This window comes from Chroicocephalus ridibundus, chromosome 5 (genome assembly GCF_963924245.1).
Source record: "Chroicocephalus ridibundus chromosome 5, bChrRid1.1, whole genome shotgun sequence".
Lineage (NCBI taxonomy): Eukaryota > Metazoa > Chordata > Aves > Charadriiformes > Laridae > Chroicocephalus > Chroicocephalus ridibundus.
This window is the reverse complement of record NC_086288.1, coordinates 17,399,730-17,413,235: the sequence shown is the minus strand read 5'-3', so window position 1 is coordinate 17,413,235 and position 13,506 is coordinate 17,399,730. Positions and strand designations below refer to the sequence as shown.

At 36.9% G+C, this 13,506-nt stretch overlaps 1 protein-coding gene across 2 annotated transcripts; it reads right to left on the bottom strand.

The window, feature by feature from the left end:
* Positions 1 to 574: 574 nt before the first annotated feature.
* Positions 575 to 13,411, bottom strand: MFSD8 (major facilitator superfamily domain containing 8). Of its 2 annotated transcripts, none has more exons than XM_063336386.1 (12): positions 13,278 to 13,411; positions 11,633 to 11,718; positions 10,642 to 10,685; positions 9,228 to 9,468; positions 8,796 to 8,909; positions 7,235 to 7,379; positions 6,543 to 6,601; positions 5,358 to 5,466; positions 4,132 to 4,266; positions 3,645 to 3,748; positions 3,287 to 3,546; positions 575 to 2,530 (listed from the first exon to the last, which is right to left on the bottom strand). In XM_063336386.1, the coding sequence occupies exons 1-12, from the start codon at positions 13,361 to 13,363 to the stop codon at positions 2,315 to 2,317; spliced, it is 1,599 nt and encodes a 532-aa protein (XP_063192456.1). In that variant the 5' UTR covers positions 13,364 to 13,411; the 3' UTR covers positions 575 to 2,314. The 2 variants fall into 2 exon arrangements, with proteins under 2 accessions (XP_063192456.1, XP_063192458.1); XM_063336388.1 differs by lacking the exon at positions 13,278 to 13,411 and adding an exon at positions 9,893 to 10,094 and having other exon boundaries at positions 11,633 to 11,721.
* Between the last annotated feature and the right edge of the window lie 95 nt (positions 13,412 to 13,506).

Sequence of the window (13,506 nt, the reverse complement as noted above, 5' to 3'; positions counted from 1 at the left end):
TTCTACAGCCTCTAAGGTTTTTTTTTTTACTATAGCTGTAGATACAAACATAAATACAGCTTTCTTAAAAGAAACATTTTGGTTTAGTACTTTAATCTTGAATCAACTGACTTTTAAAGTAGGAAGTCAACCTTGATAAGATGTGGGTCAGCGCTGCATGTTCAAAAGTTGCATTATCAGACACATTGATTATCTTCACTTCTGACATGATATAACCTAGTTTGATGGGTGAGCTAAACATACAAATAGTTGAAGAAAGCCTAAGAGGGAGACAGTAGAGGGCAGAGAGGCATAAATGCTTCGAAAGAAGAATGGCCTAGCTTGTAAGGAACAGTCTGACTTCAGTGCAGTTACATTCCAACATTGCTAACTGGAATAAAAAGGAAAACCGGAAGCCCTGCTTGTGAATACAAGAACGTTTTGTAAGAATGAGAGGATGACGATCCGTAACAAGCAAGCCATAGCTTAAACCACAGGTAACCTGGGAAAATAAGGAATGGCCAAGGAATTCCAAACCTTGCTTATTTTAATTATGTAATAGTTTTAATTCTTACACACATATTAAAGTGCATGGGCTACCCCTTTTTTAGGGTTATTCTGTATTTTACAGGTATTCAGTGCAGAATGGGAGACTTGAATCTAGTTTTATTCTTAACCCTTTAAATATGTTACAGCTAAAATAATCCCTCCGAGTACCCAAACATTCTCTCACTCTTAAATCCGAAGTTAGCTAGCCTGAAGAACAACAGTAACACAAATCCTACAACATACATATTTTCAGCACAGACTGAGTTGTAGAACGCAAAATCCTAACCATGTTAGCCATTTTGAAAACTCTTGCATTTCTCATGTTTCAAGTAACACCAATTGCTCATGACCAAAGTAACTCTTGGTTGCTGTAACTCTAAGCATTTCACCTTGGAGCCTGTTTTCACCACTAAAACACAGTGTTTCTGTTACTATTTATTATGAATTAGCATATAAAAGAAATGTTTATAGAAGTGAAGTCCTTTCTTATAACATTTTGTGATTCCACCACAGGAAAGCCCAAGAGAGAATAAAACCTCTATATATCCTTCAATCGGTATTGAAAAAATAATCTTTTAATTCAGTAGTCTTTTAGTGTTTGAACAATTGATTACATAGGAATACTTAATAACATTTAATAAATTCAGTAAGCATCAAATATTAGACACATTAAGCAGCAGCTCCAACTCTCATATTGGAGTTATTCCAGATTTTTTTTCTCCAGTAGTATTGAAACAGATAAAACAAACCCGTACAGATGAGCTTAGGCCCCGTTATGAAGGAAAATTATTTGACTCTTTTAAAATAAACCCTGAATGTTTCAAACATTGTAAATTCCTGGTTCTCGTACCATATTAGAAAAAATAAGTCAACAAATAATAGTCGACACCCAAGGAGCCAGTTTTTTCCTTTTTACTTAATTAACACTGGTTGCTCAGCCTTCTCACAAATGACAAGAGTGTAAACTATCATGCCTAGTATTTCCTTCTTGTAGTAAAGTTAAGAAAAGCTTGTAACTCAACACTGTGCAGGTTATCTTTCTTGCTACAGAAAGGCATTCAGCAAAACGGTAGAAGAAAAATTGCACGTACCATTCACTGTAGTTCAAGTAACAGCCACTGCGGCTGTGATTTTCAATGGCTCTTAACTGACTTAAATACCCAAATTCCACACAAACTGTTTGTGACATAGGCACCTACCTTCCTCTACAATTCTGTCACATTTCAGTTGAAATCCTGGAGAAGATGTACCGATACGTAACAGTTTCCAAAGTGAGACATGTTGTATTAACCAGTGCTTACAAGCTAGCAAACTGAACACCCGAACATTCACTTAGGTAGTGATGTTTCCATACAAAGTGCATGCAGATCAACTAATCTTGTAGTTACAAAAGAGTTACTAATCCTGATTCACAGAATCAAGATAAATATTTCTTTTACTTCTTTCTGGAAAGGATGCACATAACCTGTGACCTTCACAGCTGCATTTAGTACACAGGCGCATCATTTAAACTGTACACACTTCGAATGTGCCACTGTATTGATGTAACTTGTTCACATCCCTTCCTCCACTGCCAGAAAGGCAGAATACAAAAGCTCTGTTGCAGCAGGTGTAACTGTATACTAAGATATGATCAAGTTATGTGTTCTCTCAATGTGTAAGTACAGGTCTAGAGCTTTTAGTATACAGCCAATAAGGTCAGTGGTTAGGTACTCCTCATTAAAAAGTAGTAATAAACTAAAGTGTTCTTTCTGGTTGGTTTTACTTTTTTTTTTTAAATACATATTTAACAATTCTCTTCTTGCATCCTTCCATATCTGACAGAAAATGCAATTAGTCTCTTATATACTATCTCCAAGAGTAAGAGAGAGACTACAACTACTCCACAGATTAAGCTAAATGCCCAGCGTGGTCCCAGGTGAGTGTATATTTGGCTCACAAAAACAGGCCCAAGTATTCGTGCTCCACTTCCAGAGGCGGTTAACCATCCCATGTAGACACCCTACAGAAGATCAAAAGTTAGTGATACAGGAATTATTTGGCTAGCCAATCATTCCCATCAATTATCCTAATTAGAAAATTCGGAAGTGTTTAAGCGATTGCTTATCTTTCTTAACTCATTAAGGTACTGAGTACTTTGTTTCCAAGAGTACTGCTCAGCTTCTCTAAGCACTAATTTGAACGCTCCACTGAGCTACATACTCCATAGCTTTCTAATGAAAAGGCATTCTGGCCCAAAGCACTTAGTCTTTTACAGCAAAATATAACACGGAAAAAATGAGAGAAGTGTTGAAAAAGGAAGAAAATCTTTGTTAAGTGGTAATATCAGCTTGCTATGTGTTTCACCACTGTAAAGTGTCCATAACTGGAGGTACGCATCACATTTGGAGTCTTTATATAATATATTTAGTAAGAGGAACACGATTCCATACTGATATTGCAAATATATAATTGGTTGTCACAAAAATGACTCTTCCAGAACAGTTGTGAAAGTCACGAGCTTTGGGCTTAGTTGTTCAGAAATTTTCATGCTGTAAAATTTGCCATAAATTGTAGTACAAGCCTTGCTTTCTAATTCCTCTAGGGATTTGCCTTGCGTTTTAAAAAAGATTAGAGTTCCTGGAAACTTCTGCCCCAGTTGAAACATACTATTATTTGGATGATGACAAAAGGAATTTTAGCTAGGTCCCTCATTCTAATAAAGAGGGTACAAGTCCTGGAGAGCAAATGAAATCAACCATTTAGGCATCATGCTCACCTGAGGCTTTGGTCCTAGAATTTTTGAGTATAAAGTGTAGGACATGACATTGCAAACTGGATAGCCCAATCCTATTAGTATGTCGGAGCTGATGTACTGGGCCAGGTAGATCATGGGAGTATTCAGGCACCAGGACTGTGTGATGGGGCAGCCTACGGGTTCCACTGTGTGGTTGGACGGAAGCTGCAGGGCTTCCAAACTCCAGAAAGGCATTAACATTTCAGTGGAAGTTGTTCTGGGAATGGAGTTATTCTTTATTTCTGTAAAAACAAGTTATATATGCTGTTAAGAAAAAAAATACAATAAAAAGCTTTCAATAAAACATTATAATGATATTTTAGTATGACTTCCATTATACCTTGCCACTGGATATTTGGTAGTTTTTTCCCCCAAGGCAGTAAGATAAAGAATCCAACCAAGACAATCAGTAAGCCTCCATGGAGTATGGCACGCTCACCAGTCCTATCAAACAATGACATTACAATTACATATATAATTTAATTAAAGTAAAATTTATGAAGGTGCTAATGACATAGCCCATTAGTTTGTGGAAAAGATGCCTGACCAAAAGACCTACAACAAAAATTGCAAAATCACAGTAACTGAAAACCTGTTTTTCTTGTGATTCAAAGGTAAAAGACAGACTAGGAAGGGGGGTATTTTAACAGAATAAGGAACCACCACAGCATCATGCCTGTGTCAAATTTTAAGTACTTCATTGTCATAGTAAACACATGCTTATTAACAAGTAAAAGATTTAAGTAATGAAGATTTGACCTTGCCATAAAGCTTTTCCCATTTAGCTAATATGAGTAACAAAATTCTGATAAAGTCCGAAAACTTACTTTTTAGATAGCATTTTAACCACCATGAACACAATAACCGATTCAATGCCAACCACGCTAAGGATTATTCCATTATAAAAAACAGCTTCTTTCCTGGTCCAGGAATACATATCCATCGTCAACGGAGTAGCTATACTAAATGGACAGAGAAAATTACATCAGTTACAAAAATGCTTCTTCTATACAGTCGTTTCCATACATACCTTGTCCCAAACATCAAACATAGTTGTAGAGAAGCCTTTCGTCCTGACAGGGTAGTTATAAACTAATCCTATCATACATCATTTATTAAAACTAAATCCACTAGACAAAATTCACAACTGTATTACACCAGCCATGCTCTGAAACATCATTAATCTATTTCCAATAGTTAATGAAAATATGATGGAGTTAAAGCAAAGCAAGAGTAATAGAAAAAAAATCAGGCCCTGTGAGTGTAATATAAACATTTAATACTGTTTCAGTTTTAGCAACCAACCAGTCTCTAGGAACTCAGTTTTCTAAAAATAATGCAATTAAGAGAGAAACATATTGTTAAAATAAATTTTAGCTACGTTAGAGCTCAAAAAACTTACAAAATAAACCTTATATCCTCAAAGTATTTTATAAATTGAAAAAGTGAAGTATAGTTCAGTCTGAGGTAACATTGTTACGTTTTACTGATTTTCTTGCACACAGAAAATTTGTGACTGAGTAACTCTTTATGTAAAAGAAACAGTCATGTAAAATAGTGTATTTAAGAATACAATTGCACCAACTATATCAATCAACTGTTTTAATCATTACTGAAAGAAGAGCATCACTGGAGCTTTTGGAGCTAATCAGAATCACAGTAAGAAATTACACAAGATTAAAATTAAAAGTATAGAACAAGGTACTCAACTGAAGACATAGTTTTCTCTGAAGATTTTAGGTAGCCTAAAGTTAGCCTATTCTTTTTTTTTTTAACACTGAAAAAGTTGAGGGTATGGGTTTGCATCCATTCAAAAGCTTTTACATTAGTGTTTCATATACCACTAACTATATGCTGCATATGTTTAGCTATTACCGACCTTAAATTCATTAATCTCTATCAGTATACATCAATTTCATTGCATATGATCTTGGACTTCCATTTATGAAGAGTACGGTTAAAAAAACAAGTGCATCAGAAAAGCCTTTACCTGCACACCGAGTCTAACTACATTACATGTCTAAGCATTTTGAGAGAAAATAGAGAAACTTACGTTTCAAAGACAGCAAACACAAATAAGATGACAAAGAAAAGAAAATTGATTGCTACCACAGCAACATGGTCAACGTTTCCTTCTGCGTCCTGATCCAGACCACCACTTTCTGCAACAAAACAAAAGAATAATCCAAACTGCAAACTGAGCTTTTTTTACACCACTTTTTTAGAAATTACAAGCAGTAATGATTTCCTGACTCTGTTAAGTATTTAACAGGCAGGCTGGTGGGTGGCTGGGCAGTTATATTTTGACAATCTAAGAATAATCTTTTTAAATCAAAATGAAGTTGTTGAAACTTCAATTCCTCTGACAATGAGGGAAAATTATTTCCAAATTCGTTATACCATCTGTTGTCCCACTGTAATATTGAGACTGACAAGTCCTGAGTGACAGCAAAATAAGCAAACTTTGTTAAATATCCTAACAAAAGAAACCAAAACACTTTCTGTTCCTCTTGCAAGGTCAAAAGTACACAATAGAATACTCTTCCTCTAACCCGGGCACAGCGTTTTCATACACAAAACACCCATGTGTGGTGAGCACATACGGCTCCCTTTTATAACAGAAAATTAATACAATACTGAAACCAGTGACTTCCATAGATTTTAAGAGATTTACGATGACCTTGCATATACTTTTTATTCTTCAACTGAAAGGGATACTCACATACTTTAAAAATTTGATCTGCATAGAAAATGGGTATATATTGGACATAAGCTGTTGCATTGTATGTGGCAATTACTGTACTGTAGTCTCACCAACCAAATTTACTTATACAACATACACCTTTTAATAAGATGCTGTATGTGAAAGCTGATACGCAATAACAATATTACTAAGCATGATACAGAACAAAAAAGAAGTGTGACTGCAGAGTAGAAGTTAAGGGAGATTTCTTTATGTCCATATTTGCTTTATCTTGTCTCTGGGAAGAGATAGTTCCAGGGTGAAAATCTGGAAGGATCCATACAGTATTTTTGTTTTCTTTGCTACCAGACAGCGCTATGGACACATATGGACACAACATGGACGTGAAGCAATTTCCGGACCAGTTAGAAAGAGATGTAGCCTATTTTCTACATTGAGCTCCCAACACATCAGACTTTGGAATACTTCTAAATGCTTGTATGTCGTACTTCAAAATTATAATCACAGAATAAGTATTCAAGAAAACATAGGTACCTTCTCCTTCAGAATTGATACTTTTGCATTGCCGTCCCATGTCATCCACTCGATGCTCTCTAGAAATTTAGAACTGCTTTCATTAATCCACACATTTATTTGATCTACTATTTAGTCAAGTTTCTATTAAAATAATTCTAAATGGCATAATCTTATATTTTAATTATTCCCAGCTCCTTTAAACATCATCTGTGTAGTCTACATTTGACTGCAGTGAACGCCACCATATTCAGGAAAGGAAATATTATTGCGGGGGAATATCACATATCTGTGTGCATCTCTCGGATCACTGCCACAAATGGGATAATAACGCATAAAAATCCCCTCTTGAGACTCTTAAATGAAAGACACAAGACAGAGAGAACCGTAGAGACAAGCTAACCGTACTTCTCTTTAGAGAAAAAACATAGTCAGAAACCATCAAAATTGAAAATATATCAAGGCTAAGCTAATAATCTAACAGTTCTAAGTTTTTTCATCGGTTTACATTCTAGCCGTAACATCACTAAGATAATTTAAGAGCATAATGAAAAAGATATGTATCAAGGAAGGCAGAAACCCTGAAAAATAAATAACAGCTTATAGTTTCAGCGCTCCAGATTTCAGGCTTATTACACCTCCTTCAGAGCAGCATATTATTTGTTACACCCACAAAACCAAGGTAGAACATTTCTCTTTTTCGCCTTGACTACCTGAATATGGCAAAGATGAGAACAATATTAATAACTCCTAAGAGAGCTCCAAATAAAACTGGTGCCGTATACATATTCAGCTGAAGACGAATTAATTTCCATGTTATTCCTTCTTCTCCAATAAGTGTAAAACATGTCTGAAAAACTTAAAAACATAAACGCTTTAAGAAAATCTTGAGAATCATTAAGAAAATATTAGAACACATATAGAAAAAACATATAAAACTAGATAAACAAAAAGTTGTCCTAATTGCTAAGTGAAATTTAACTATTATACTTGTCAAACCTTTTAAATTTTGAGAATCCTATTCTAAATGAACTGATGGATACCAGTGGGATCTCAACTAGCCAGAAAACTACTTTGTTACATACAAATACGCTGTATAAATAACATCACGACACTTAAAGAACTGGAACTGAATTCTTAGTGTACCAATGGTTAATTTTCTTGGCCATGTGCAGACAGCTGATTTACTCTTTTTCCTCTTCTTCCTACATGGAAAACCTTGGTCCTGGGACTGGACTATCCCTCCTGCTAAGGGGAAGCTAGAGAGAAAAGAAGTTGTGGGGGGTTTTTTAATTAAAATTTAAATTGGTGCAGAGCAAAAGATTGTGAGATCAGGTCATTTGTTTACTACTGTCAGGAAACAGACTGAGAGGCCTATCAAATTAGGACAGGGAATTATCTAAATTTATACTCTATGCAAATCACACAAAGAATGCAGAGTTGTGTTTTTTTTTGCTGTAGGCCCTTTAATGCTCTATCAACAGCACTAGTAATAATCAACTAGAGAAAAAACTCTCAGCCCTAAATGTTCACCTCATTATATTGCCATACACAGAGCACTTCATCTCTACTAATTGGATAACCTTAATCTCCAACTATAGAAGACAAGTAATCAGTAGAGGCTGCTTAGAACAAAATTGCTGGTGTCTCTTTCCAACACAAGGCAAGTTTAATGCATTTCTCCCATGAAGCAGATACAGCATCTCAGGAGCCACAGTTATGCCTGATCTAACAAACACACGTTGAGCTATTTGCTCCCTTAGCTCTCTGGAATACTTGTGCTATATCTTAAAATTTCTGCCAATATGAAGATCTTGTGATCATCACTACAAGATCAGAAAGATCTGTTGGATGTGATTTTCTACAATATGTGAGGCAAGTTGAAATTTTCAGTCATTTCAGAAAGGCGGAATGTTTGCCTGAGTACAGTAATGTTAAATTCCCTTATCCATCAATAAAGCGCAATTGGTCATAGACTATTTAGTGGCTACTGGTACAAGAGAGCATCTTGGAACTTGTTTTTTTCCTGCAGCCAGCAATCCAAACCAGCTAATTTTTAACTACAAACAATTAGAATTTCTTCCGACTAGAACATTTAATTTATAATGGCATACACAAGCATATACAAGTGGATCCCATTTATTCAATTTTGATACCACTGACAATGGCTATGCCTTAAAATTCCCAACATACAGTTGCTGAGGATTCCTACTTCCAGTGCCCAATTTCATCCTAAAAACCATTACAGAAGTGAGAAAAGAAGATATGCTTTACCCGGTCCTAATATGAAGCCAACTGCTTGGCAGGCACTGGTATTGGCCATGGCACTTGTTCTTTCTGTAAGAGAAGTGGCACCTGCAATATACGATCGAACTACAGCCACGTTTCCTTAAAAAAAAAACAAAACCAAGAAAGTGTTCATGTAAAGACCAAGTTACATTCTTAAATTGTCCAGTGCCATTTATTTTAGGGGGGGGTTCTTTCTTATTTTGCAAGAAAATAAAACTCAGTACTTGCTCTAGTATTTATACACAACTGCACAATTACACAATTTTATTATAAACTAGTATTGGCCGACGCTGCTTTGTTAAGTAAAAAGTTATCATTCACATAATGGTAAATCTGGTACTAAAATATCATGTTAACTATCTTACACAAGACATAGAATTTAATAATTTCCAGAAATGTAAATTCTGCTGTGGTTACCTGCTCCAAATCCTACAAGAGCACGTGCAGTCAGCATGTAGTATTTGTTGTGTGAATGAGGTAAATGGACGTAGGCATAAAGACAATTAGCAGCTACTGAAATAGTAGTTGAAACAACGAGAGGTTCTCTCCTTGGCCTGTAATTGGACCACAAGCCAAACAGGGGAGAGGCAACCATTTGGCCAATGCTATATGAAGCTATAATCCAGCCCAAGAAACTCGCATCTGCTGTCGGATCAATCTGCAGAAACAAATTAATCAGTTCTATGAGTAAAGTATTATAGTATTTTATAATACCAACAAAACCATTTTAGAATCAGTTTCTGAAATACCTAAGACTCTGCACTGTAATTCCGAGGGTATATGGCACTATACAATGCAGTGTCAAACCTAAGCTATCGCTAAACAAGTTAGTGTATCTGCATGGCATTATGTGGTGTTTAATATAAATACACCACTCTGGGTCTCAGAAGCAGTTGTTTTCACACAATACTTTGTATGGGGCAATAAACCTTGGCTAACTCTCTCCAGCAATGCACCAAACCAATAAAAAGTACTTTGCTTCTGAGACTGGAAATGGCTCGCTTGCAGCAAACTCGAATAGTTTTCATACAGCACTGCTGATGTTATAGGTTATAAACATAACTTGTATACAGTTTACATACCAGGAGCAAGGAGTCACCTAAGTCATCTCTGCACATGCCTGAGTCTGTCCTGATTTACAAGGCTAATGACACGTTTTCTTTTCTTCTCCAAGAATTCAGCACCAGCCTCAATTTTAACAATACCTCCAGGACCCTGCCCAGGACATGTTCTTCCACAGTTGCATTTGAAACTGCCTTCTACAATTCCAGGAGCAGTAAAACCCTAGCACAGATTAATTTAAAGTTTTAGACACATTTTATGCCACTTCTAGCAAGAATGCAACAAAGAGGGGAAAAAACCCAAACAAATTCAAAACACTATCCAGTAACACAGTCAATTTCCTGTTAAAAATATCAAGATGACCTACATGCAACAATGTGACATTTACAGAATAACCTCTACCTTCAGGTTCCTTTTTTTTTTTCTCCAAAATGCAGACAAGCCTTGTGTATTACATTTTAACACTACAAATTCATTCAGATAAAAAAATTTCTACTGATTCACTGTTCAAGAAAACAGTGAAATTATATTGTAAAATCAAATATTTCTGCGTTATGATGTACCTTTATCTAGTCAGGAAATCCACTGACAGGTTATACAGGAAATAATGAAAGCTGTCCAAGTGGATGTCAAAATAAAAGCCTCTTAAAACCACACACTTCCCTTTACTGTTTGTTTTCCTAAATAAAAATCTCAGGTTTTGTATTACGTACTTTCTGAGCAGGAGTTTCTTGTTCTTATTAATTAAACCCCCCCCATATTTACAAACCTTTTGGAGATATGGCCACACAGACATAATTACAATTGAGAAACCTGCAATGTAGTAAAAACATAACTGAAGTTACTTCATTTGCCTTGTTTATCAGTAATTTGCTTTAATGAAACAGTTATTAGAAGGTCATTCTTCTGCCACTCAGTGTATTACAGTGTAAAACTGCGCATCAGTCTGTCACCTGAAAAAAAATACGTTATATGTTTTTTTGAGGAGTGATAATTCCTCCTAACAGGAGGAACTATTTTTAAAAGGACAGTTTATAGGTGCGTACACACTAAACAAAAAAAAAACCCTCCCATGAAAAGAATGCTGATGCGCCAAGCAAACTGCAAGGGATTTTTCCTCCCAATGGAAAGACAACAAGGTCCACAGAGTAAAAAGAATTTCTTGATATACTGACATATTTGTATTAATGTATCAAATAAATTTCAATTCATCAGATTAAAAAAAAAAAATCACTTAAGTATGCTATGATTTTCAAGATAATTTCTAGGCCCATAGAAAATCACCAGAAGTCAAAAAACAACAGAATTCTTGTTTCCAGGGGCAGTTATCTAGGAATGAAACTGCAGTACAGATGCAAAATCGTACCCCTTAAGAACTCAGCACCAGTTCTATTTTCATTCCCTAGAAGTTTCACTTTGGATGATATAAGTGTGACCTCTGTTTTATTTGGTTCTGAGCAATAACCTTACTCTGCAACCACCTTTTACCCTCAACTATTACAAAGCCATAAAACAAAGATTTAAGTAGTATGTCATTCAAACAGAGTATTAGTTAACTTATCTTATTAAATGTAACTTTCTGTTTGATTTGCTAGTCATATCTTCTCTTTTGAAGAATCAGAAAATGCATCTTTTTAAGGTTATAAAACAATAGCAGCATTACAGGAGCTATGGAGTTGAAATCTAGAAAACCCTACAATTTTCAAACCAAAATATATTCATTAAGTAAATAACATTGAACTCCACCTGTGTTTACTCACCTACACTACTGAGAAACATGGTAAGATACATAATCCAGATGGATCGCCACCTGCTCTTATAATGCTCTTGTGTTTCCACAACATCCCTGTTTTTGAACCAAAAGTCAAGAGAGAAAGAAATCATTATCAGATTCTCTTCTAGTTGTTCCCATAGGACACTGAAAACATTTTTCACAAACCTCTCAATACAACTGTGTAAATTGTTATGCAACAACGGACTTCCACACAGCAAAGAATACAAAGAATTTATTTTATATGCAAGCTAATTTTTCACTGAAAAATACTATATTGGCAAATCAAGAAACTAATAGAAATGCTGTCAGGTACCATTGGATTCAAATGTTACACAAAGAGATCTTTATTTAGAGAGATCTTAAATTCTGCAATCTCTTTGTATAGACACTTTGGAGCAGGCAGGTATCACGTAAAGGATTTAAGAAGTACATATTAAACCATAAAACCCCAGACATCTTCTCAGAATTGTGACTTTAAAGCAAAAAAACCCAAACCTCAACAACTACTGATTATACTGAAAGGTATGGCCAGTCTATTCTTACCCATTGTAACTGTACAATGTAAAAAGATGTGTGTAAAATATATTGCTGAAAATTGTAAGGGCTGCAAAAAAATTTAAAATAGAAGTTACAAACTTTGTGAGCCGGAAGTTATTTTTCTAATATTCATAAGAACCTTCCGAGACCCACGTACTTTTTCAGAAGCGAGAACATTTCAGGGTACACCTCTTTTGGTTTTGAAGTATTCTAAATAAGATAATCTCTATTCAAAAGAGGCAGACATAGGTTATATATGCCTGAACATAGTTTATAAACATTGTTTATATAGCTCATACCTAGACTTAGGCATATGTGCAATTTTAAAGCTAATATAACTATTCCACAGCATGATTTGTACATTTATTTCTTCAGAAATGTTCATACCAGTGAAGTGTCTTGGTTCAACAAAATGATGCGTCTAAATGTACTTTGTAACCTTATTGCCCATCGCGCATAGGAAAAAGCCTGTCAGGCTCTTGTATATGCTATGTGTATGCTATGTTTGGTTACTTTCAAGATTTTAGTTAAATCAAGCGGTATGCTTCAGGCAGAACACTTCAGCAAAGACGGCGGCAGCCACCCCTGCACACTGAAGACACTGTTGCTTTCCTGACAGAAGGAAAGAAACAAGTGATCAAGTGCTGCTTGCACAAGAAGAGTCCTACTAAAGACCAGACTTCAGCATCACGATAATGGAATTTTATGCATTTTAGAAAGTTCCCGACCGTTTTTGTTTTTTTCTTTTTTTTCTTTTTTTTTTTACAAAGGAATGCATCCCCAGCCGGCGCCAGCTCCCGGGAGGCCACCAGCGCGGCCGGGGAAGGCGGCCGGGTCTGTCACCCCTCGTCCGGGTCCCCAGGCGGGCGGTTTCCCTCAGGCTTGGGCTTCCCTCGCGGGGTAAAGCACACGCGCAGGGGGGAAGAGGGACTCGTCGCCCACGGGTGGTTCCTCTTGACACTCGTGGGGGTGTCGCCTCAGCCGCCCCTCCCGGCGCTGTGAGGGACGGGAGACGGCCGTTGGCGCAGCGCAGCGTAAGGAATCGCCTCAGAAAGGAGGGGGGGTGGGGGGACGCGAAGGAACCGAGCCCCTACCTGCTCTCCTCCTCCGCCTCTCCGCCACTCAACAAAGGCTCCTGTCCCTCAGCAGACACCTCCGGACTGGAAACCGCGGCCGCCATACCTCAGCCGCTCCCGAGCACCGTCGTGCCGGGATCCACCCCGGCTCCGGTCCCGCCCCGCCCCCGCCCCGCCCTCCGCACTCGGCGGCCGGGTCCGCCCGCAAACGGCAGCCTGAGCCGCCCCAGGTCACGTGCTAGGGGGC